The sequence below is a fragment of the Thunnus albacares genome, chromosome 16 (assembly GCF_914725855.1).
Source record: "Thunnus albacares chromosome 16, fThuAlb1.1, whole genome shotgun sequence".
Lineage (NCBI taxonomy): Eukaryota > Metazoa > Chordata > Actinopteri > Scombriformes > Scombridae > Thunnus > Thunnus albacares.
The window spans coordinates 14,303,950-14,330,106 of NC_058121.1; the positions used below are offsets into that span (position 1 = coordinate 14,303,950).

Here is a 26,157-nt window from a genome sequence, read left to right on the forward strand (position 1 = left end):
AGGAAGAGGGAATATCCGTGATGCTTATCTTGGACACACACAGCAGTAAAGTTAAAAATCTTTCTTTTCTTTAATTGTGATTTTGCTGCTACCAAACATTAATTTCCCTATAAAACTTTTTAACACATTCAATTAGTATTTAAAACTTTCTCTCTGACTGGCAATACCCACCCATATTTATTCAAATTGTGGCTTACACCCATAAACTGTTAATGAATATGTTATTTTTCTGGAGTGTACAAGATTACCTTATGTGCTTTAACTTTCCATCAGTCATGTGACTTCCAGTCTAATGCAACTTACCCAGATTCTTACCAGAAGCCACATCAGATATAGTTAATTAGGCAGACGGCAAGTCACACAGTGTATGTGTGTCAGAGAGAGAGAGAGAGAGAGAGAGAGAGAGAGAGAGAGAGAGCGAGAGCGAGAGAGAGAAAGAGAAAGAGAGAGAGAGAGAGAGAGAGAGAGAGAGAGAGTGAGAGAGAGAGAGCGAGCACAACGAATAATGAAAGAGGAGGAGTGATAGAAAGGGAAAGAAGAAAAGAGGGAAGGAACAGACTCATTACTCACTAAGTGGCAAGCAAGTTCTTCTTAGCACTCGTTCTGGTACACAGACTCTCTCTCTCTCTCTCTTTCTCTCTCTCTCTCTCTCTCTCACACACACACACACACACTCAAAAACACAAAGCAGAAGTGGACAAAGACACACGGTTTCAGGCGCCGCGGTTGGCTATGGCTCAGGGCTCTGACAGCAATGACACAAGTTACAAGTCGCCATCACCTGGAAGCAGGCCGGTAAGTGTTCACTTCCATTTATTCTCTCAATAATGAGCTGAGTTTGCTGTGTGCTTACATCTCCAGTCTCTGAATATATAGTTAAAAAGCGCTATAAACTACAACTGAAATAAAAATCGTGTGAAGGAAACACTACATCTAATCCTTGAGTAGATGCAGTGTTTCATGCATAATCAGTGGGCAGTAACACAGTTTATCACAGAGACACTAGCTCTGCCTTTGCTGGCTCTTTTCACAGTTTCTCAGAGTGTTTCACATGCACACATGGACCGGAGGCATGACTCGCCACAAGTGTAGGCTTTTTTGCAAATTAGAAAATTCATCACTTGGTCAAGCTGTGGGGATCCTTTGTTTTTTTTTGTTTGTTTTTTTTTTGCAAGTCCTCAAACTGTGAATGATGTGAGAGCTGTCAGGAAAAGATAGTGTGTAAAAAATACAGTCTGTAAGTTTGTTTCTGTGCATGTGACTCTGCCCATGTGCCAATCTCTAGCACATTGTTACTCCTTTTCTTACTCAAGAGCATTGTGGAGATAAGACATTCAAATGCTAGTGTTGATGGAGCAGTTTCCAGCAGCATCGGTTGTTTTTTTTTTTTTTTTTTGGTTTCTTCAGTAATGCATCAACAGACAGTTTAAAAGATGTTTGATCATTAATTTGTTATCTCTTTGATGTGCAACTGACTCAGCAATTTTGAAATCGATTAGTTATTACGATACCAAGAAAATTGAGTGTTCAGGACACGAAACAGGGTGTGCGTTACACCTAACCGATGACTCAGCCACTCCCCGACCCAGCCCCTCACATTAGGTATAGTGTGAAGCTCATCTTCTGTCAAACTGCCATTAAACCAGATAACGCTTCCATGTCACACATAAACCCACAAGGAAGAACTAATGACATAAACTACAACGGTCTAATCCTTCTACTTGCAGTTTCATCTTAACAAGCTTCTAGCTGAAGTCACTTTCTCAGGTTCAGGAGACTCCCCATGTCATGAATGTCAGCTTGCCGACTTGATGTTTATGAAATAGCCCACACATAAACTGTCAAAATTTGTGTTTTCGGTAGAGTTCCTCAGACGATGCGAAGAAGGTGATGCGGAGGGAGAAGAACCGGATTGCTGCTCAGAAGAGCAGGATGAGACAAACTCAGAAAGCTGACAGCCTTCACTTGGTGAGGAGACGTGCCTCTGCAACATACACCAGAAGCAACACAATTTAACACACTAATTCTGCAGAAGATCATTTTTTCTTAAGACCTTTGCCAAAAAGACAAAACACAGAAGAGATTATATGACATTAAATACAAAATATTGTGGAAAAATGCATGATTTTTGTTAGGGGAAACAAATATGTTTGAATTTACTGTTGAAATTTGGCTCATTGTACTACAAATCAGATTATCTTAGTACTTTATGTACACACTATTAGATGTTTAGCAGAATAGAGGATTAGTCAAAGTTGCCACCTTAATATTATAACAGAGATATTGACAAAGTCATGTTTGCACAGCCTGAAGACCCCGCTACTCTCCAGTCTAACTAAACAACATGAATACTCTTAACCATCAGGAATCGTTTCTAAGTGCCCATGCTGCACTTTTAAGCCTCTGGGAATCATTTCATACTATATTTACAAAATGCTACATGACCATGTGGCGATGTGTCATGGCTTCTGTTGGGCTGCACACTTGGAACGCTGCTCTGTCTGTTTGCAGAAGCTTAAGGAATAAATTAGCATGTGTGGGCATCACTCCCTCCATCCAGCATCAGAGCTCGCAACACTGAATATGATGAGAGAAGTGTGTTAGTCGCTGTTCTCTCTTGCCGCCCATTTCAAAGTCTAGATAGTACCTGGAGTCAGTGTAGGAGATCAGGTTTTACTTCTATTACTTAGCACAAGATAAAACTTAAATCTTCAAAAAGGAGCGCATGTATTTCTTCTGTTCTGTTCTGTTCAAAAAACAACTTTTTTATGCAGAGCAGGATGACTATTCAATGACAATGACAACGATCATCTTTAAGTTCTAAACTTTATAACCTACACTTCTATAACTACAACACTAACCCACATCTCAACACACTGACCAAACAACCACTCTATGTGTGACTTCCGTGTTCAGCAGAGATGATTTGTGCTGTATTGTACTCTGCCATCAAGAGTTTTTCAAAGCAGCTGTTTCTGTGAACTTTATCAGATGAACTGAAGAGATTTTGACCTTCAGAAAAACCCACACAGTCTGTAGTAGTAGATCTAGTCCACCTGATTCCTGTGAAGCATAGTTTTTATTATCAAGCTCTTTAAAGGCCTGTCACAGTCACAGAGAACACCAGGGGACCACAGAACACGGTTTTGTGGTTGTGCTTTCATCGTCTCGCTAGATAAACAGGAAGACGAATTTTCCCTCTCTGTGACACTGGGCTTATTTCCTGTTTCTATACTGTAGTATTTTTTCTTCTTCTGTGTAAATGAGGTTGAAGTTGTATGCCGTGGGCAGGAGGGAAGAAAAAGGCTGTCACTTCTTGTAAAGTGCTGATAGCAGTGGGCTGTATTTGGCTAAGTGACGCAAGCACAGGGGTTTGCCCAAAGGTTCGGTGACAGTAAGGCACTACAGCTCGGTATTATAATCTTTTGGCCATGGTTTGATGACCTTTTCATTACCCGAACGGAAGATTTCTCCCCTGCTATTCCCACACCTAAGAGAGAAAAAACATCAACCACTTTTGTGCTATTTGCTCTACTTATATGATCTCAAAGTTGATAAGTCAGTGACTTTAGAGAACTTGTTTTGGAAAATGTACTTACGTCATTTGAAGATGTTAGGATGGCAACTTCTAATGTGAAATTGAACTGAAATTGAGCTGCAAGTAGATGATAGTGTGAGGTTTTTGTTTGACAATCTTGATATTTTTGCACATTTTTGCCTATTTAACACAAACGTTTAATATTTTATACATTTACTCTTACATAAAGTATGTCATACCTTTTGAATTTTTTATGTTTTTTTTTACCTCCTCCCAGACAATCTTTGGTTTTCTTTTATGAAATTAGAAGTTGAATATACTTCAACTGGAGATGGTTCATCAATAACAGTTAAAATCCCCTACTCATATATTAGCTATGTTATTGTTTTGTAGTCATGCAACAGACTTTTCCAACTAATTTGGGATTCCCAGCTGATGATAACATAAGTCTGAATGAACAATAAAAGTTGCTCTTTTCTGGGCTTTCCATACAAGTATTTGTCTCAACTGTAAACAACATTTTTATGCTCACATTACTGCCAACTACTTCCCAAAAAATACCAAACTTAACCTTATTTTTTGTCCTGATGTGACTGATTTCCATCAGTGTCTGTGCAGTATAAAAATCAGAAAGACTGGCTTGAGAGGACAGTCCATCATAATGAACTTTGTGTTTACATTTGGTTATAGTCACACTTGGATGCAGTTGAAAGCATAAAGTAGACATGATGCCATCACAGACGACCTGTTTCAAACAAGATTCAACTCTCCACAAGCTGATGCTCATATGTACTTAAATGAAACTAATGGCTGCCAGGAATTAGTTAAAATGCATTCAAATAAACTACAAGAACTGTTATAATCTTGAAATTCTATATATAATATAATATAATATAATATAATATAATATAATGCTGCAGGTTTTGCTTGTAACTAATAATTTAATGTCAATCAGACCTAACCACTCAGTAAAACTAAAGTGATAATTATTGTAATGAATGACAGCTCTGCTCACACATCCCGTTTGTGTCCGTTCGCAGGAGAGCGAGAACCTGGAAAAGGAGAACGCTGCTCTGAGGAAGGAGGTGAAGCAACTGACGGAGGAGGCCAAGTATCTCACATCCGTGCTGAGCAGCCATGAACCTCTGTGCACCGGCCTGGCCCCTCAGACCCCCGACCACCTGTACCCTCCTCATCACAGCAGCTACCACCACCAGCACATCGCTGTACCACACTACTGACGGCCGAAGAAGTGCTGTGAACAGATGACTGACCTCAAAGGAGAGCGAAAGACTGGACACGAGTCAGTAAATCATTCAAAACTGATCGAGGAGGAGTAAAAGGAAAGGCCAATATGTCTGCCCCACGATGAGAGTACGGAGCCCAAACTGTAACATGCAGTATTGAAAACTATTTATTTTGCTTCTCATGCTCATCCATTTTCTTTTATCTGATTGATATCGGTGATCTGTATGTGAACTTAAATGGCCCGATGAGTAGAATTATCAACCAGTCTATGTTTACATTGGGAGAAATAACCAACTTACTGTATGTTGAGGTGACTCAGATGATATTTTTGTAAATTGCGAATTTTTAGTGTCATCCTGTCATTTTATGAGTTTCTTGTGTTGTTTTAGTGTGTTTCAATGTGTAAATGTAGATTGATAATGCTCAGGAGATATTTTTTGACAGAACTGATTGTTGACAAGCAGAATGTAAAGTCAAAGTCCAGAAAAAGGTCTTGATGAACCAAAGTTTGATGAACAAGAATTGAAGAATGGGCATTCAATGGGTCTCGACTTGTGTACTGGTTATAATACTGATGTGTGAAAAGATCCTCAAGGATATTTATTAAATGTCATGCCTTATAGGTGATGTTTCTGACCTCCAGATGGTTGTTATTCATGCGTTCATGTGGTGTTTTTCTTTGTCGGGACAGTAAGATGTTTAAAGAGTGTACTCGTGCTGACACAAGGAGATATGGGACAAACCAAGAGGTTTTATAGCTCTGATGAAGGAGTCTGTAGATGGCACTGTTTACCAGTATGAGGGATGAAGTTGTAGTAGTTTACTGTAGGTATTCAATACAAAGCACAAAATAATAGTTCATAGCCTGCCCTGTGTGACTATATTTATACATTTTTATATTAATTCTTGAACACATCATTTGACCATTCACCTCTTCTTTTGTTATGAGTTGACAAAATTAATTACTTGCTGTCTGTAATGTTTTAGACTAAGGAAGTAAAGTAGTAATAAACTATTAATAAGTATCGTTTCACAACTGAAGACACTTACTATGTTATAGAAGAGCTTGAACACTGTAACAATGAGAAATCTGTCTGTGCTTCAGGCTTTTCAGAAGGCACAAAGAACAGTTTAGGATGAGACTCCGCCCTTGAGCCTGAGGTGACCGAATCGTTTCAAGAACCCAAAGCGGTTTTAAGTCCGGGTGGAGGGTCACAGGCGCTCGTATACACGTGTTGCCACTCGGGAAACTCGACCTGAAAGGATCAAATACATTAATGAAATTATCTGTAACTTTATGTTGATTGAATTGTACAGTCAGCAGGCTTAAGTTCGACTACTAAACTAACCTCCACCAGGGGAGGAAATGAATTGAACGGACCCGAGAATCCCGCAAAAACTGAAAGCTGTAGAGCCTGTATCAAGTAGTTTATTAACTACTTAGATTAAGAGTCTGACGCGTTCAAATATATATTTTAAAAACTAAACTTCTTCTTGTTAAAAACATTAAGTTGTAGGCCTGTCTGTCGTTGACGTGCCACTTTCGGAAAGCGCTGAATGTTTAGTGTTCACCCAAGAAACAGGGAGAATTTCAGCCACTTTTTAAGTTTGAAGTGGTTTAACACGCAGTGGTCGAGTTCAAACTTTATACTCCATGAGTATATTGAAGAGACTAGTTTAATATGAGTGAGAAACAAGCGCTGGGAGACACAAAGCTAAACGAGGAACAAACTAAGGCGGATTTGGAGAAGCATGTCAAGCTGGAGGCGGATGACGCGGCGCAATGCGCCGAGGATCAGAGTCAGCTGGACGGTCATGAAACGCCGCAACCCACCCGTCTGTACAAACGGCGCTGGATGATTGTCCTGCTGTTCAGCTCATACTCACTATGCAACTCCTTCCAATGGATACAGTACGGCATCATCAACAACATCTTCATGAAATTCTACAACGTGGACACCTTCACCATAGACTGGATGTCTATGATCTACATGTTGACATACATTCCCTTCATCTTCCCGGTGACCTGGCTGCTGGACAAGAAGGGGCTCCGGGTCATCGCGATTGTGGCCACTGCGCTCAACTGTACAGGGACGTGGATCAAAGTGGCAAGCGTCAGAACCGACCTGTTCGCCGTTACCTTTCTAGGGCAGTTCTGCTGCTCGTTAGCGCAGGTCTTCATCCTCGGGATGCCCTCGAGAATCGCGTCAGTGTGGTTCGGTTCAAATGAGGTGTCCACCGCCTGCTCCATCGGAGTTTTCGGAAATCAGGTACGCTATGATGCAAAGGAGTCAAGTTAGATTTTCACTTACTTGATCACTGATTTAGTCTATATGTAACAGCTCCACTAACCACTGATGACTTGGACGTTCCCATGTACGATTGACACGTTTGCGTATTTACGCACGTTAGAGCGACCACAGTGACCCCCCTGGGGGTTGAAGCCACAAGAGAGAGAGAACGAATGGCAACAATGCATAATGAGCCATCATGCAAGAAAAGACATGCATTTACAACAACAGCAACCACTGTGTATGTGCCTTTATGGAACCTTTGATACAGGAATGGTAGCCTTCAATAAATAACTTATAACAATGAGAGATAAAGACAAAACAATTTCTCTAATCATGTTATACTTTCATATTGTAAAACTCAGTAGAGAAACACATCTCTTCTCATAAATGAAACTACGTGAATTCAAAGACACATTCAAATACAGTAGTTTAGGCCTGTATTAATTGTTAACTTAAGTTTTTAAGGCTAACATGATTAGATTTTTGTAGCGATGACAGATCAAAGCTGTAAATAAAGTTATATGTCTCCAGTCATACAGCATAACACAGCTTTGAATATTTGAGACAATTTATTACATGCTATAACATTAACATTACTGTTTGACATTACCCATGAAGATTGTTGTGTACTGTTGTGATCTTCACTTCACATAAACACCAAACACAATTCTTCATGTTATAACATTCATTTTACTTCTACAAAGATGTATCCACACACACACTAAAGAATAGTGTGCTGCTTCATTAGTAGCAGTGTGCTTAAAATCCACATGAACAGCCAAATAATCAGACAGGTGTGCAAAGATCAGCATTGTGCTGCTGCTAATATAAGCTCACAAGCATCACAGTTAACACTTGAGTCACCTTCCCTCAACTCCAAGGAAAACCGCAAACTGGACTTTTGGATGCAGTTTCAATAAATAAGGACAAACAGCTGCAGACTGTTTGATAGACCTTTAAGGAACATGTTGCCTTTAACCAAACGTGTGTTTTGACATTTAACACCCCATTCAAACTTTCCTTGACAAACCCTCCTTCACACTTTTCCGACTGACACCTACCCACAGACAATATGCTCGGAGATATTGGAGGTCATGTTTTTAACACATGAGGCTTTTTTCTGTCATTTGTGTCTGACAAACAGACTTGATAATGGACTGGGCTAGATATCTGGCCTCAATTATTTTACTGCATCCAAACAGACTGCCTTTATATGAGTACATTTCATCACATTGCACTCTTCAACAGTCTACAAGAAGGAATGTTAGTCCAAGCCTTATCTTAAAGATTACAGGCTGTATTGCAATCTTCTCATTCTGCAAAGTCTGAGATAGCAGTTGGTATTGAGCTGTTTAAAATCTAAATTTTAAATATTCTCGGTCATTAACAGCACAGAGATCTGCAGGTGAACAATAACAAAGACTTTGAAACATTAACCTGCTGCACATCTTTGCTTCAGATGCAACAACACCCAAAATACTCCTCACATTCAAATGAGTTGGTCCTCAGGTAAAGTTCAACAGCGATATATGTCCATTTTTGTTTTTTGGGGTCATTTAAACATTAAAATAAGAGGTAGTATAAGGTATGAGCCGGAAGTTGCTAGAATTGGAAAATTAATGTCACATGACAAGACTGAATGTAATGAATATGTGGACATGTGGTATAGAGGCTCAGTGCCATCACATGCAGTGAGTTGTGAATGGACTGAGGACGCTGGCCGGTGCCGTAACTACACAGGCAGTAGAAACATCAGCTCCAGCTGCGCTCTCTCTCTCTTTTTTCTACAACAAGCAGTTTGCATGCAGGACAGCAAGCTGTGAGGACACAAGCTCCAATATTTTAAGACCTCTCACGTTAGGTTAGGACGCTTTAGGTTGAAATGCCGCACAACAATACTCTGAAAGGCAACCATGCAAATTCTGGACTTGGCGGTGAAGAATGGCCGCAGTCCAAAGCTGCAAAGAACCTCGCTCCAGGCCTCGCCTCGCTGCAGTGGAGTCCAGGACCTTTGAGCAGAGCCATCTCTATTGGTTCCCGGTTAGATGTTGAGGCTTCACATGGCGACCGAGCAGAGCTGGTCCTGAAGGCTGAGACCAAACTTTACCATCGTCGCTGGGTCATGCTGTTTCTCTTCAGTGCTGTCTCAGCCAGCAATGCCTTCATGTGGCTCCAGTATGGCATTATTAGTAACATATTCATGCGTTTCTACAACATTGACTCTCTGGCCATCGACTGGCTGTCCATGATCTACCTGCTCACCTACATTCCACTTATTCTGCCTGTCTTGTGGCTCCTGGACAACAGGGGCATCCGAGAAGTCGTCCTTGTTGGTTCAGCCTTTAACTGCATTGGTGCCTGGATAAAAATTGGTAGTGCAGGTCCAGATCTGTTCCCAGTCACTTTTTTTGGGCAGTTTGTGTGCTCGGTGGCCACTGTGTTCATTCTTGGTATTCCCTCTTATCTTGCCTCAGTGTGGTTTGGAGAGACAGAAGTTTCTACTGCCTGCTCGATTGGAGTTCTTGGAAACCAGGTTTGGCCGATTATCTAACCAATCATCACTTGTGTAACAAGGTCCATATAGAGGCGTGAAATGTCTGACCGTTGTCTGTGGATTTTATAGTGCTGGACTGGATGCCAGAGTCACATAGGACTTCTAGTGTCTAATTGTGAGAGTCCTGAGATAATTGTGTCAACTGTTCGCTGAAATCTTCTTGTCATACTTAGGCTATTTATCAGTTTAATCTAAAAACAATCTGTCTTGTCTCCTAACACAGATTACATTGAATTTCAAACTGATTTAGTAGTAAAAGGACATTAATGTGGTATATTTCATTGACCTGCACATCCAAGTTTCAGATTAGTGATATTGTAGCTGGACTTGTGAGAACTGAGTACAAACTTAAAATGAATTTATTTGGTTTTGCACTGTTTTAAAGGTAAGTTGTGAGGCAACTGTGTCACCATAGAGTATAACATGTTAATAACATTGCTCCTATTCCATTTTAAAGACTGATTTTGTTACATTACAATAGCAAATCATAGCCAATAATGCATTATTAAATGACTAAATTATACAATAGTGTCAAAAACAAGCAATAATAGTTGTCTAGATGCACATGATTCAGAAAATCAGAGGCAGCAGTGGAATTAAAAGGAGAACTTTTCGGGTTTTAAGCTACTGAGATTCCATGTTACTTTGTGTGTTCACTTCTTAACTGTCTTTCTCTATTCTTTGTTTAATTTGTGTTACATGTGTTCATTGCCTCACAGCTGGGTATTGCCATCGGGTTCCTCGTGCCTCCCATCCTGGTGCCTAATGTGGAAGACATGGACGAGCTGGCTCACCACATCAGCGTTATGTTCTACATCACAGCAGGAGTGGCTACCTTACTCTTCATCCTTGTTGTGTTTGGTAAGATGAAGCTTTTAAAGTGTCAGTTCACACAATTCACAAAAAAGGTCTCTCACTGTCTTTTAGTGGTGTCTAGCCAAGTAGATGGTAGTTTTTGTTTTATGTGCTCAAGTTTTGAGATGTGCATCTCTGAAACATCTCCTGCCAGACCAATACAATGGAAGTAAATTGAATTTGATTTGTGCTGCTCAAAGCACTTTTCAAATTTCATTGGGATAATTTGTTTGATAGAAAGTAGTTCCAGTGAACAATGATGCTATTAAAGTCTGTGGATTATTCAGAATTACCAGGACTTGTAACTTGTTGTTGTAAGGTTTTTCAAATCTAGTCTCTCAATGCTTTGAACAACTCGAAAGAAATAAGAGGCGGATATTTTAAGACACTCACAGTTAAAACTGAAACCTTCTGCATGGCTAGACACCATATGGGGTAATTGATAAATGTGTTTTTTGCGGTTTCGGCAAACCAACATTTAAATTCACAGAAAATGCAAATGAACTGAATGTAACAGAAACATTTGAAGTACTGCACTCTGTAACATTAGTCTTCATGAATGGATAATGAAGTGAAATTGTCAATGAAACAGTCAAGTAAGTGAAATGAATCAAAGACTTCATTACTTAGCTACTGTGTTGCTTCAAACCTTTATACAGGCTCTATCTCACATTATTATTCTCAGATTTTTGATGTGTATTGTTGGGACCTTTTTCATTCAGGCCAATGGGATTTCCTTATTCAGTGGATGTGCTTGATGAAGGTTTTCATTTACAGCAGCGTTACTGTCTTGACAAGAAGCACCATTCAGTGGACAAGAAAAGTGCTGAGCTGCATGTTCCTACCAGCACAAAACCTTCCCTGAGGGGAGACCGCCGAAAAAGATACTGTTGTGGTATGAGTAAGGTCAGGAGAGATGTCACGGGAATGGGCACAAAAGTACAAAAGGGCTTTAGAAATAATGGCATCAACGGTATTGTTAAGTGAATGTTAGTTAAAGATATATTATAGATAGATAATTTATAGTCAGGACAGGACTTCACTTTTTCTCGTAGAAGGAAGTGGGAGGAAATGACACAAGAAACAGGATATGAAACGTTAGGAAAAATGCTTAGTAGTAGTCTACGTTTCTATCTGCTAACCCCTGCTACTGCATTTCAAACCATTCCCTTATATATTATATGAGTTTACATCTTTAGCCGCATGTTTAGCACCTCACATGTAGCACGTTTGTTTTTTGTCTTTTTTTTTAGCGCAGATAAAATTAGAATCTGCTGTGTCATTTCAGGCGGAGGTAGATTAATAACAGAAGTGTTTAGTCAGTATATAGTGGCACACTATGTTGTGAGTGTGTAGCACTCTTCTATAGTGAGCACTAGTGAACACTGTGGTGGGTAACAAGTCTCATGAAAAAGCTGTTGTCCTGTAGGAGCAGGGGGAGGACGGGGGCTTTCGTAAGCACTCTGCATTCAGAGGCACAAAAGGATGCTTGTGAAGGCATTCCATAGTAGTACCATGCACAACATTCAGACTGATTAAACTGTCAGCGTTGTTAGCATTGACTGCAGTCCCATTGTTTATAGTACACCTTGAGATGCAAACGTCAGCTCACTGCTAATTTGACCAGCTGAATAGTGTGTTTTTTAATTCCACATGTTTTTTTTTTTATTAGACTGTTTCTCCTTTATTTCAATGGTTCTTTGACCCCTTAGTTAGACATTTTGGGAAATATGTTAATTTGCTTATTCTCATATCAGTACGCTAAATAGGAAGCTACATGCAGTGCCAGTTAGTGTACGCTAGCATAAAGACTGGAAGGGGAGAAAAAACATCTTAGCCAGGCTGGTTGACCTGTCTCAACCAACAGATCACTGATTAAGCTGGCCATATATGATGATGATGATGATGATGATAATGATGATGATGACACTGATTGCATAACAGGCACAAATACTGTAGCTCAAGAGCATTGACATGACTGCAGCCAGTTAGCATACCCTAGCATAAAGACTGGAAGGGGGGAACAGCTAGTCTGGCTCTATACAAAGGTAACAAAATTCACCTACCAGACCCTGTTAAGGTCATCAATTAATATGTTATATTTCTTTTGTTTAATCTACACAAAAAACAAAATGAAAACTCCACTTACATGTGACTGAGTAAGGTTTGCCTAACAACATGACTTATGCTGCTCTTGGTTACTCCTGCGAGATAATTCACACCAGTTGGCTGCAGTAGTTTCATGATATGACACATATACTCACACACACAGCACACCCTCACACATACATGCAAGATGCCATGTGTGAGGGTTGTCCTGCTGGCAGGGCCATCTGTAGCCCTGCAACAGGCTTGTGAGTCAGCAGGGCAGACAAAGTCCCAGGATTCAGAGATTTGCATAAACTGTGTGCAAAGAGAGGTGAGAGAAGAACTTTCCTGCCAAAAGAACCGATAACCACAGAGCTGGTCTGCATTAAGACATAATATGAGTGGCTCATCTGATTCGGTTGAATGAATTAGGGGAATCACCGGGGGTGTAAAGGGAAAGTTAGCATATGCAAACTGTTTTGTAAAATTTCCAGTGAGGCCTCTTGAATAAAACTTAACATTTCCTTTGAAAAACAATGAAAACACATACAGTAATATGCAGTTGAGATCATGTTATAATTTGAATAACTTGACTGTTGTAGAGCAGCTGTATCAAAGAGTAGGTGGGATTAGTGAGAATTAGTCATTGTACACAAACCCTCAGGTCAGATTCGCTGGGGGGGAAAACTGGCTCAGCTCCAAGAACTACAAAGACTGACATCTGTGTTTCTCCATGAGGCCTGAGGGCACACGCTCTCATCAGGAGAACAGCCGGCTGAGACGGGTCACATCACAGTTATCTTCCTAAAAGGTGACAGTCTGGGGGGTCAGAGACTGGCTGACTGTCCTTCAGCTTGAGAAATGCTCAGTGGAAGAATATGTGCATCGTGCGTGTTATGGAGGCGTGCTGATTGTATGTGTTTGGACCTGTCCAACTGTGTCGGTATGTGAATAGTGCTTAACACAAAACACAGAGCTGTGGCACAGATTCATGTCCTTCTCAGACTTGCAAGTGGACATTTAGTAGTTTACAGTCATGTTTGCTTGTGTAAAGTGGAGGAATTTTACAGTAAGTTTCTATTGTTTTAGCCACTGAAATCCCTAATATAGCCAATATCAACCTTAAATTCCCCCTTTAGTTTCAAAGTCCAAATAATTTTTGCCTACATTGAATCTATATTACCCTTATAGTGAGTTAAATGTACAGATCCAAGATGCAGTTTTCTTTCTGTTTGTGATGATGAACCTACCAAAGAGCTGAAGGCAGTTGCAGAGGTGAACAAAGCCTGAAAAATTGCCAAAAGGCAAACTGCCAGATGAAAACATTTAAATTAGAGTACATGTTAAATTATTCACTGTTTTTCATGATAAAATAAGACGTAGGATACATTTGACACTACACATGACATATTATTTTTCTTTGTTGGTGATAATGTTTGTTACATGTACCTTAAAGGATTTGCTTGGTGATTTTATATGTTTTTCTTATTGTCAACAAATCTCATGTGCAGAGCCAAACCAACAATGACCTCACCCAATTAAAGCCACTTTAGTTGATATGTGTGAGTATGTTGTTCAGTTGCTGTTATCTGTGTTGACTGTGTTTGACATTGTTGTTGGTCTCTTCTCGTGTCAGTCTTCCAGGAACGTCCCAAACTTCCTCCGACTCAGGCCCAGGCCACAGCTCGTACCATCCCGCCGGAGCAGTACTCCTACACCGCCTCCATCCTCAGGCTGCTCCGCAACAAGCCCTTCATCCTCCTCATCATCACTTATGGTTGGCCATCACCATTCTCGGCAGTTAATTGTTATTAATTTTGTGGCCTAACACCAAAAAGTGTTTTAAAAAAAGGATCTAAACCTTTGACCTTTTTGGTGCAGTAACAATAATTAGATTTTTATTGTTGGCGTCTCTCACGATAACCAGTCCAACAGAAGGTCGTTAAAAAATTCATATGGTCTCCAACAGCTTTACACGTGGTCTGCCTTACATTCACCTGGATAATAACTGCTCACTCAGCAGGGAATCCATTAACTGATATCCATGAAAGCCTCCACACACCCTCCTTTTAAAGTGTAATGAGGTTTATCTTATCATTAAATTTAATAAAAATTCATGCAAGTCATTCAAATGCGCATGGAGATACGTGTGAGTGTTTCCTGGAGAGGTTCAAAGTTTGTTTATAGTCTTGACAATGTTTAACAAATGTGTGTGATCGATGAAATGAAATGACTGTGTGATATGAAACTTTTTTTTCTGTCAAGTTAGTCAAGTCAACCTATTCCCAACAGCTGTGAGCACTTTAAGAAAACACTGTAGCATTTCACCTAACTTGGAGTTAATGTGTCATTTCACTGACACTGACATTTCATTGACACTATGGATGTGACTATTATTAGTGTGTGTGTGTACGTGTCACTGTCTGTCTTTCTTTCTTCCTGCAAATGGTGTGTGGGTTACCAGATAAATATGCAGGGTTCAGCTGGTCACACAAAGTTTACCTGCGATCGTCGCCCTCTGTCCTACAGGCTGCAGCTCCAACTGTTCCTGCCAGTTTAACTGAGCTATAGCTGGTTCTTTCTTAGTGCCCAGTTAGATTCAAGTAACAGGCTCATATACAGTTTAATATGTACGAATAGAATAAAATAAGGATGTATGGTGATTGTTATTTTTACATTATACATCCTTACTAGATGTAATAATTTCCCCAAAAATGTGTTCATGATCATCTGTGTGTTTTATATCCAGCGTTTAATAGCTAGTGTTGACTTCATGGTTCAGGACACCATTCTGTTTTGGAAACTAGCCTGATTAGGCTCATTAGACACAACTGAAAACTCAAAAACCTGCTCATATTCCAACATTTCACAATTCATCAATGTAAGGATTTTAGCTCAGTGCTTTTGTAACTTTGTGAGAAGTTTCCTGAAAGACATTCTTGTTCTGTGGTTTGTGGAGTGTAGACTTTGTTTCTCAGTCTTTTCCAATATTTCACAGGTTTGAACGTGGGTTGTTTCTACGCTGTTGGTACCCTGCTGAACCGCATGATCATCGACCATTACCCTGTAAGTCCTGTCCATCATGTCTGTATATGGATACATAAATTTACACAACATAGTTTTGTTTTGTTTTTTTTTGTTTCCTCTGTATTGACCTCCAATAATTTCCATTATCCTTTATTAAACTCCCCCTAGTTGACATATTGATAGTTTATGAGATAGTTCAGGAGTATTATTTTTCATGAAAGCTCCACCTCGCAGCTTCACATCTTGGCAACTTCATTTTGACAAACAGGACATTCAATACCCAGAAATAATGTAATATGACATCAACAAATGGTGCTGTGGTAACAGATTTAACACGGGTAAATCCTGTTTTCTCTGAACACAGTGCTCATTCAGTTCTTATTAGAAGGTTTCAGTTCCTCATTTCCTGAGATGAAGTAATGTCCATATTAACACTAGAGCGTCCAGCCAAGTGTCACAAGAAAGCGTATTATACACTTGCTGATCCACTGGAGGATATTGAGTCAGTGTCACGTTTTGCCTCACCTAGGCGTGTTTCCAACCACAAGTGGCACAGTTTTTTAAAAACTGTAACCATGGTTGTTGTGGTTACCTTTGCCATGACAACGAAGGTTGCCTTACTTTAAGGACGTGGTAACTTTAACCCATACCACGTTTTGGGTGATCATTTTAACCCAAATCATGATATTTGTGCTTAAACTTAAGCAGACCTTAACCACAGCATTGTCACACCATAAAACATTATTAGTTTTTAACAGTGATTAGTAATCATTTTGGAAAGCACAGACAAATTATGTTGTCCTGCTGATTATTGCTGATAGAGGCTCCATATTAGAAAATGCTCTTAACTTACATGCTTGTACTTTTTACGCCTATGTGAGGCAAAAGATGACACTGACATAGTGGACTGGCAGGTGTATTACACACTTTGATGTGATCCTGGCTTGGATTGTCAGATAGGGCAAGTAGACTGAAACTGTGGGGTGACTTAGTGCTTTTCTCAATTTAAACCTGCAGTGCAGAACTTTTGTCTCCCCCTTCTGGCAATGAGAGTAAATAGTAGTTACCTCGATGTGACTCCTGTTCTTTGAGTACAAGCGTGAGCTGGTCCCTGTCCTCACTGTTGTGGCTGTAGAACGGTGGATAAATCGTTTGGGCATCACAATCCTCAAGAAATGACTGCTTTCACTATCAGAATTTGATCCTTTTGGTCTGACAACATTTGGAAAGTCTAGAAGAGCTGCACGATTAAATTATTTTATCCCTCAAGCAAGTGGAGGGCTAAACTGGAAGTTAGCCGGCTTTGTCGGTGGAAGTCTCTGGTGCGCATACTTTATGGGTGCAATTTAGCTCTGGCAAACCAATCATTGCTTGCTGATGTAAAATGCATCACTACTAGTGCGCCAGAGTGGGAATGTCGCCACAGACACCAGATTAAAAACTCTGGTGTATTGTGAAATACAAAGAGATTTACCTGGCGGTGATAGGCTTAATCAGCATTGTGTGAACTCGTTTGGCGAGGGCTTGAATGTAATGGACGTTCATTTAGATGTAAAAGTCCTGCAATCCAGCTTTAAGTATCACCTCAGGCTGCTGGCAAGATGTGTGCAAAGTTTTAATTTGAGCATCTTGCCAACTACACCTTTAAATTTAAGTGTCCATTTATAAGGAGGAAGGTTTATCTGACCTAAATTAATGTAGAATCTCTCTCAAACCTTAAATACCCCTGGTTGAAATTTAGCGACCAGTCTTTCCTGTTTCTGCTTTCTCTGTCTGCCTTGGTATGTAAAGCCATGAAGTCACTAACCTATATGTCCTGTCTTTCTTGACCGTTTAGGGAGAAGAGGTGAATGCTGGGAGGATAGGCCTTACCATTGTCATTGCGGGTATGGTTGGCTCCCTGATCTGTGGCCTTTGGTTGGACAAAACCAAAACTTACAAGTAAGACAAATGTCAAAAAAGAAAAGTACAAAAGAAGTCTGTTGTTGGGGGATCAAAGAGAAGCATAGAGAGGGAGTTAAAGTAAAAATTCAGGGAACAAAAAAGGGAACAAAATGGGAAATTAAACAAAAAATAATATTTTGTGACTGATCTTACAGATTGACAGATTTTATCCATCATTAAGCAGCCACACAAGATCTGTCATGTTCTGTTTATTGTCATTTCTCTTCTCAGCTCGCTGTAGATCTCGTTTATGTGTTGGCTGTTGGGGCTCTGTGTCTGTTTATCCAGGTGCTACGTGCTGTTCAAACGCTGAGCTCTGTGACTTTTTGCTCTGCCTCCTGTCTGTGTAGTGACAGCAGTGTCACAGTGGGGGCTATAGTCCACCCCCTCTGTCTTATTTACAAGAGTTTTGTCCTGCAAATGGGGGAATGCGAGTGTGTTCGTGGCACACATGCATGCATTTTAACTGCTCTCTTTCATATTTTAATTACACTCTGATTGCCCTAAAATACCTTGCAGTTCATCTTTTAATTACCTATCCTATACTGCACTTTTAAAAGAGTTGTAAGATTTAAATTGATGTTTTTATTTCTTTAAACTCAGTTTTTTATATAGATTTATGTTGAATTTTGAAATGCTACCATTTATTCAAGATGTCAAGCAATAGTCTTATGGTCACTGTGGTCAATATTAATTACAAGATGTATGAAAAGATGTTTTCGTGACACAAGATTGTCATAAAAACACAATTTCAGCTTTGTTATGTCTGTAATATTAACACCTAACCTCTTGTAATCTTTGTACATTTAATCTATTAATCCATAGTCTAACTCTGCCAACATTAGACATTTTTTAAATCACAACTATCAGAAGAAGAAGCAACTATCATCTGTTACAGTGACTTCTGTATCCTGGGGAGTTTGTTCACACAAACTATTACAAAAAATTCAACAATACTCACAATTTATCATGATTTTCCACCTTAAACCTTTGTGATTGTTGTGTTTTTCCAGGCAGACTACCCTGGCAGTCTATTTCATGTCTCTGGTCGGGATGATCGTCTATGCTGCTACGCTCAGTCTTGGATACCTCTGGGTGGTATTCATCACTGCTGGAGCTCTCGGGTATTCTTTCATTCTTTATTTTTAAACTATAAAATAATATGATCTAAAAATTATATCTAGATCAGTCAAAAACATATACAGTAGGGGCTAAAAATCTGAGACCACTTTCCCAAAGGATGCTCTCAGACTTTTGGACCTTGCTGTATATCTTCAGTAAGCGAGTGGGTGTGAACATTTCTTACACAGAAAAAAGTGGTTTATAAAAAAAAAAATCTGCATCAGCGAAGCAGACCTGCAGTAAACATTGCACAGCCTTCAAAAGTTCCTTTTTCATGGCTTTAGTTCTGTTATGTTAATTTCTCCAAGTACAATATTTGCATTTGTAACAATAATTTACAGACCTGTTGATTTAGCGGTCTAACTTTGACTTGATAACCATGCAGCCGTGTACACTGATGACTGAAGGTACAGATTTGCTTTTGCACACACTGACCTAGTATGTAAACTCAGGATACTGTATATAGAGCAGAGGTCAAGCAGGCTTCCTGTATTCATGGCAATACAATAAAACAACATATGGACAGTGGCCACAGTCGTGTGGAATCATCTCAAACAGTTAATTTAAATTCATTTAATTTACTTTATTTCACCAGAACAATCCACTCACTATCACTTCTGCTTTCCAGGAAGTCCAGGGTACATACTGCATGTTTAAAACAAACCTAAAAATATATGTTAACTATATTTAGCTCGTTTAGCTCACAGTAGTACTTTTACATTGAGTTCAAACCTTTATGTGGCTGTTTGTGTATCATTACACCTCTTCAGTGGCACAGATTGGTCTTCCAGATTCCACCCGTTGTGTGAAAGTACACCTACATACAGTATTATAGCATACATGCACACACATGCATGCCAGATAGTGTACAACGCTCATGTGACTCAGGCTGAATTGCTAAATAACTCACATAAAGCTTCATTTGTTAATGGAGACAAATGAGCTCCATCTTGCTTCATGTTCCTGCTGGAATTCCTGGTATTTAGCCTTTTCTGCTGTGTAAAACTACTGTCCCAAGTATTTTTTTTTTTTTTTTTACAATATCTAAGAATTTATATTCTAAGAGTCAAGTATTCTCAAATTATTCAGAGAGTATTTCTCTGCATATCTTATTGGCAGTTTTCTAAACAAAACCTTCATGTGTAAAAGTGAAAGCAACAACATGCAAAGGCATCATATCCCCCGTGGTATGCTTTTTTAAATCAAGACACAAGCAGCGGAAGCATGCGCGTACATCGAAGAAATGTGTCTGGAAATACAGTATGTAGTGACTCAGGCTGATGTGTTGCCGCTGTTGCTGTGTAAAGACCTTCAGTTTCACTTGTTGTCACTTCAGTGGAAGCACAACATGAGGTGATGAGTGAGAAAAATGTCATTTGACTGCCTTCAAAGCCTGTTGTTCCTGAATAACCAGCATCATTAAGCCACAGTTGAGGGTGTTTGTCTTTATATCCTGAGAGGACACTGATGTTTAGTTGGTAGAAAGTCTGCACCCACACTCCAGATTGTAATATTGAAGTTTAGATCAAAATAAAGCACCAAGAGTTTTGTAATAGTAGCAGAAAAATCAGCTGTCATCAAAAATACATCCAAATTATTAGACTCTTTTCTTTTATGATGTTGAGAGCTGGGAATACCTTGTCACAATTGATGAACTTGTGATTCTATGAAATGAAAAAAAGTTAATGTTTTCTGTCCAGGTTTTTCATGACAGGCTACTTGCCGCTGGGGTTTGAGTATGCAGTTGAGCTGACGTACCCAGAGTCAGAGGGAACATCCTCCGGACTCCTCAACTGTTCAGCACAGGTAAAGCTTTATGACCTGCAGGGTCACACTGAACCTCATAGTGGAGCAAAGCCCAGTACAACAGTGAAGTAGATAGAATGAGAGCAAATGTTTGTGTTTTTACTGGTTGTACAGGAAAAGTGAGTCATTCACTTTGTTTTACCTGAATAATCCAGTCAGTATTAACACTTGTTTCCATGGAGACCCGAGTACAGCCATTAAGACAATGAATAACCTAAACAATAGTGTAATTAAAACAGTCTGCAGAGTCTGGCCAGTTATGTAGTAAAATCCAGATTTGACTTTGCACCTGAAAGCCTGCAGATTAGTTTGTTCCTTGTAGACCCAGGAGGTCATTTCACCAAATTTACAAGCTGCAATTTACAGCATGAGATAATTTCCTCACGCTCAATATGACATTTTCTTCTAATCAAAACAAACACTGTGCTTGCAACCCATGCATGAGCACGTCAGCATAAATGCCACCTTTTCTTGCAGTTTCTTGCAAATCACTTTTGTGAAACAGGCCTCATTGTAGCCGATTGCAGGTAGTGGCATCATAGTGCTGGATGCATTCCTTGCATGCAGCATTTTTGGCTGCAGTGATCTCCAGAAGATATTGATCCCACTTATTACAGGCCATCGCTTCTTGTAAGTCTTAGCTGAGTGATGAAAGTGAAGCTTTGAGAGTGAGGAGAAGCACATTTGTTTGGCTGCAGACACCAGCTTTATTCCTAACATGCATATGAACTGCATGTCCTGCATGCACAGGTGTTTGGCATTATATTCACCATCTGCCAGGGGAAGATCATCGACAACTTTGGAACTCTGGCAGGAAACATCTTCCTCTGTGTCTTTCTTCTAATCGGCACAATAGTAACAGGTAAGACCTTTCTGACTGTGAAACGTATGCTACATGGAGTCATAACAAGATTTTATGTCACATATAGCAATGCACAAGAATTCTCTTGGTTCTGTTATGAGTTACTGATCTTGAGGGAAAATGTTAAATTCCAAGAATGTAGATGATGGTTACTGTGTAACTTGACTGTTTCAGGGTTGAATGTTAAGCAGATATGATATTTTTAACATAATGACAAATTTTGTTGTTATTGTATCATATACTTAATGAAGAATTATGTCACTTCCCAGCAGGATGGCTGGTTGACCTTTGAAAGAGCTCAGGTTTAGAGTTCTGAGAAATTCTCAAATTTCCTCAAAAGGGTTAAATAAAAAAAAGTTCTGTGCCTGTTTTGAAATGAAGTTTGGGAAAAGGCAGTGTTTAACCACAGGCAGGCGATCTCTTGTTCCATCCTACGTCCTCCTCTCTGAGAAGTGAATGTTTTTCATTAAGAAATGCTTTAAGCAGAAGTTTCTAGAAAGACAGATCAGAGGGTGGAGCAGTAAACATTCAATTCAATTCAATTCAATTTGATTCAATTCAATTAAAAAACTTTATTTATCCCAGAGGGGCAATTCCTGAGGCAGGCATAGAAAAAAAGAGCATATAAACAAGACATATCAAGACAATACATGATAGACAAACAGTGACCAAATGGAGTCAAATGGTCAAATGTCCAACAGTAATAACAAATAATTTAAGAGTCTATTTTAGACATTTTGTTAAAACTGAGTAATGGAAAGTTTTGCATCACTCAGAAGGTTGCTTCACAGACATACTGACAGTCTTAAAGTGAGACTTCACACCTCTGTTTACTCCTGAGCCACTACAGAATCACTTAGCTCTTTTTTGCATGGCCCATTGAGAGGCTCATGAGAAATATATAACTTTTTAAAAATGCATCAGCCACTAAAGCAGTAAACCTTTAACACACTAGAATAACACTCCGACACTCTTTAATGAGACTGTTCTTCCCACAAAGGTCAACAGGCTGACTCACTGTTTTTTATATCTTACTCAGCAGACTTCTTGTTGTGGTCATTGTGCCAATAAGAGAACAGCTTTTAGGAAAACTACAACTGAACTCCCACTTCTTAGTTTGTGATTTACATTTCTGTGTGAAGCTGCTGAACTGCACGAAGTTGTTCTCAAAATGCATGAACAGAATTGTCTCTCTGTAATGTTTTCAGTTACAAAGGTTATAATTTCCTCTGAAGTTCATTGACCTGAAGTGGAAATTTAGGTTACTTATTAATTTGCAATCAAGATGTTTTTATAATTGTGCAAAGTTTGAAGATAAGTTAGACTGTGTGACTTGAGTTAGACATACTGTATTTTCTTCAGATTTACATCTGTTGCTCCACAGTCTGAGGAAATACTTAACAAAGTTTATTATACTTTAATAGAGTCTCTGTTATGATTACAACATATCCGTGCATAGGTGCCATCTACTGGATAGTCACCTGTATTACATCGTGGCAAGGCAGGCCTTTCAGGTTGACTCATAGCTGAGAAATGGGCTTAATTTTATTCTTTTGTGTCCTCATAATAGAAGAGTTTTATGTCATTATCTCATGCAGGCTTTATCTGTTCTGTCTCTTTATTCTCTCTCAGGATTAATCAAATCTGATCTGCGGAGACAAAAAGCAAACATGTTGGCCAAAGCAGCAGTAAGTAAAAGGATGTCATGCTTTGTTTGTTTGTTAGGGATGTACACTAGGGGAACAGCGGTGGTGGTGGTGTAACTTGGGATGTTTTAGTGTTTTGCCTTGTCATAAGTTTGCATGAGGGACATGTGGTCAAAGTCACATGTGAACCTTGTGCTGCTCCAGAAATAACTCCCTCTGTGCTCCTTATTATAGTTTTTCTCTCATCTCAGTTCGCCTGCATGCCTGTACCAATATTCCATAAAAATAGTAATATATTAATATGGCCCAATACTGCTACACTGTCTGTACTACATATGTTGCATTTTTTATCTTCTTCTGGTGTCTGCATGTTGCTAAAGAGAGCATACATATGTTATTTCAAAAATATTTCCATTTATTGAAGTAATTTCTTGAATGTTCTGAGGGTTTAAAATAATATAAGATATGCTTATATGTTAAAAACTGTAGAACTAAAAAATATCTCAGGAACTTGTTGAATTTGTCAGGATAGTAGCAACAGTGAGAGCTTCATCGCTGTGATGTCTTAACTCCTGTCCTAATTCTGTCTGAATACACTTCTTTCTGTTTCACCACCGTGTGACTAGCCAACTTTTGGCAGCATTGCTCTGAGTAGATGATTTGTGAAAGAACCTGAAAGAAATGTCTTTTAGATAAAAAAAGCAAAGAGGGTATAACAAGACAGTTTACCTCAAACAAAAGCAATAAGATGAAGTGCAAAATTAAGAAACCATTTTAATGGGACACAAAAGCAACAGAGGCAATGCCCTAAAGAGGGGACAGGACTGTGGACAAAATCTGAAGAGTTGATACTGATGCCAGGGTGGGTCTCCAAACTCTGGTGATTGCTGATATCAAATTCATGTTATATTCAAAAATTTCTCAGTTATTTGAGAAGATTAAGCTCAACATCCCAACTTTTAGAACATTTTAAGTGATTTTATTTCACTTAAAAACACGAACAAGAACATCAGATTCTGTTGCAGCAACTTCACCATAGACTGGAGACTCATACCTGTATAAATGAATGAAAAGTGATCAGTAGCTATTGTTTTAGGCGGAGAGGCAGATGTCGGGACAAGACTACGGAGCCACGGCCTTAATCTCCGAGCCACAGACTTCTCCTTCTCAAGCCTGATCAATAAACCCTTTCTGCTTCAAAAAAAAAAAATCTCCTCAAATCTTAGCTCAACACACTGATGCACAAAGGTAGGAGCACCAGCAATCAGCACATACTGTCGATAATCACCCACACCTGCTTCACACTCTGTTACCCTTCACTGTTAAAAATGCCTGTTCTGTCACGCTCTCACTTCCTTAAAGATCACGCTCGATATTCACACAATCATGAAAATATGGAATTTTTTTCTTTCCTCACCAAACCCATTTCTGTGTGATTTTATCCAGTTACCTCACATTTTAAATGAACTTGGGTAATAATTAATCCCATCACAGCCAATTTTCCTGATGTAACATTTACAAGAGCCATATAGTAATAAATAAAACACATTCTCAAATGTCACATTTAATAGCAGTGTACCCGGATATTCTCTTAGATAATTATTTTATTGTTTGAATGTACAGTGATATACAGTGATAATTTTTAGATGAGTGTGCCTACTTTGATAAGGTACTTGTACTGTAAAAATACCATTAAAAACTAAGTGCAGGTAAGGTAATGTGATAACAGATCCATAGGCATATTGGGGCTATTATCAGTCATGTGTATATGCATGAATGCAGGTACAGTGGACTCAGGTAGATTGAAATTTTAATTTTAAATGGATAAAAATGCCATTTTTGCCCAACAATCTACAGTCAATAACCTAACGACAAAGTGAAAATATTTTTTGCAATATTTTTGCAAATTTTGTCTCTTTACTGTCTTTGAGTGGCCCAAGAAAACCCAGAAGTAAACCCCACAGAACATCTGTGGAGAGACCTGAAGATGGCAGTTGGCAGTCTGCTGGGAAGACTTACCTGAGAAGACTCAAAGCTATAATTGCTGCCAAAGGGGATTCTACAAAGCACTGAATTAAGGGTCTGATTACTTATATGAATGAGAGATTTCAGTTTTTGATTTTTAATAAATATTATCACTTTGTCATTATGGGTTATTGAGTGTAGATGGGCAAAAACTGGCAATACACAATAAAGTGTGTAAAAAGTGAAGGGGTCTGAATACTTTCTGAATCCACTGTATGTATGTGGCATTAGCACACTGACAGGAAGTAGAGTAGTGTGATGTTTCTGTTTTTGATGAGACCCTTTGAGCACAAAGCTCGACCGATCAACCCAGAAGAGACAAAGGACGACTTCTATGATGATTCCCTACATCTGCTGAATTAACGTGTCTGTTTTGATTGATAGGGACCCTCCGACTGCCAGACCGGGAGCCTGTCTGCACCTGCTGTCGTCAACGATGCCAGGTTTTAGACATACACATAGACTAAAAAAAAAAAAAAAAAAAAAAAAAAAAAAAAAAAACTTTGAAAATGACCATGATTTACTTGCTGTTACAGTGAAACGTGCAGTACTTGGAGAGAACAACAGAATCAGGACATTTTTAAACTCACCTCCCTTCTGAGAAGAGTTAGATGTACAATGTTGTATTAATTATTTATAAAGAAAGTTATTATGCTGATGATATTCTTACCGAGCCTAAAAAATCATTGTGCAGTCTCAGAGATATTTTTTTATATTTAAATGTGAATGAAATGCTCGCACTAAATCTGCAAAAAGACACATCTGTGAAACTTTTGTTTGTGCCCCTCGACAATTTTACCTGTTAGTATTTGTAAAGTGCATAGTTGATTATGTACAGTATATACAAAACATTTTCCAGAATGGATTTATACTGACTTTGTCAGCACATAAACATGTAAATACAGTATCCACATTTTTATGACTGATTTTAGTAGAACTTAAATAAATTAATTCATACAGGATATTAAAAGGTTTCTAATCCATGGCAGTCGGCAGTAAGGGAAGAAAAGGACAAATACTGATGATATAATTGTGTAATTGTATTTGTAACACTGTTCATGTTTACTTATTTAACATGAAATAAAACTATTTTATGAAGTTTATTTACGTTATTTTGTGTCATGCTTTACAATAAAGGATGATCTAAA

At 39.0% G+C, this 26,157-nt stretch overlaps 2 protein-coding genes across 5 annotated transcripts; both read left to right on the plus strand.

Annotated features, from left to right (window-relative positions):
- Nucleotides 1-506: 506 nt before the first annotated feature.
- On the plus strand, nucleotides 507-5,428 carry batf (basic leucine zipper transcription factor, ATF-like). Its single transcript, XM_044377372.1, has 3 exons — nucleotides 507-795; nucleotides 1,864-1,968; nucleotides 4,579-5,428. Exons 1-3 carry the CDS (start codon nucleotides 733-735, stop codon nucleotides 4,777-4,779), a joined length of 369 nt encoding a protein of 122 aa, XP_044233307.1. The 5' UTR covers nucleotides 507-732; the 3' UTR covers nucleotides 4,780-5,428.
- Nucleotides 5,429-5,950: 522 nt separating this feature from the next.
- On the plus strand, nucleotides 5,951-26,112 carry flvcr2b (FLVCR heme transporter 2b). 4 transcript variants are annotated; one of them, XR_006398223.1, is made up of 11 exons: nucleotides 5,952-7,056; nucleotides 10,354-10,495; nucleotides 14,214-14,354; nucleotides 15,576-15,643; nucleotides 17,442-17,545; nucleotides 18,562-18,672; nucleotides 20,371-20,476; nucleotides 21,227-21,338; nucleotides 22,971-23,026; nucleotides 24,081-24,232; nucleotides 25,394-26,112. XR_006398223.1 is itself a non-coding variant. In XM_044329496.1 (10 exons), the coding sequence occupies exons 1-10, from the start codon at nucleotides 6,469-6,471 to the stop codon at nucleotides 25,457-25,459; spliced, it is 1,494 nt and encodes a 497-aa protein (XP_044185431.1). In that variant the 5' UTR covers nucleotides 5,951-6,468; the 3' UTR covers nucleotides 25,460-26,112. The 4 variants fall into 4 exon arrangements, 3 of the variants coding, with proteins under 3 accessions (XP_044185431.1, XP_044185430.1, XP_044185432.1); XM_044329496.1 differs by lacking the exon at nucleotides 24,081-24,232 and having other exon boundaries at nucleotides 5,951-7,056; XM_044329495.1 differs by having other exon boundaries at nucleotides 24,081-26,112.
- The last annotated feature ends 45 nt before the right edge of the window (nucleotides 26,113-26,157 follow it).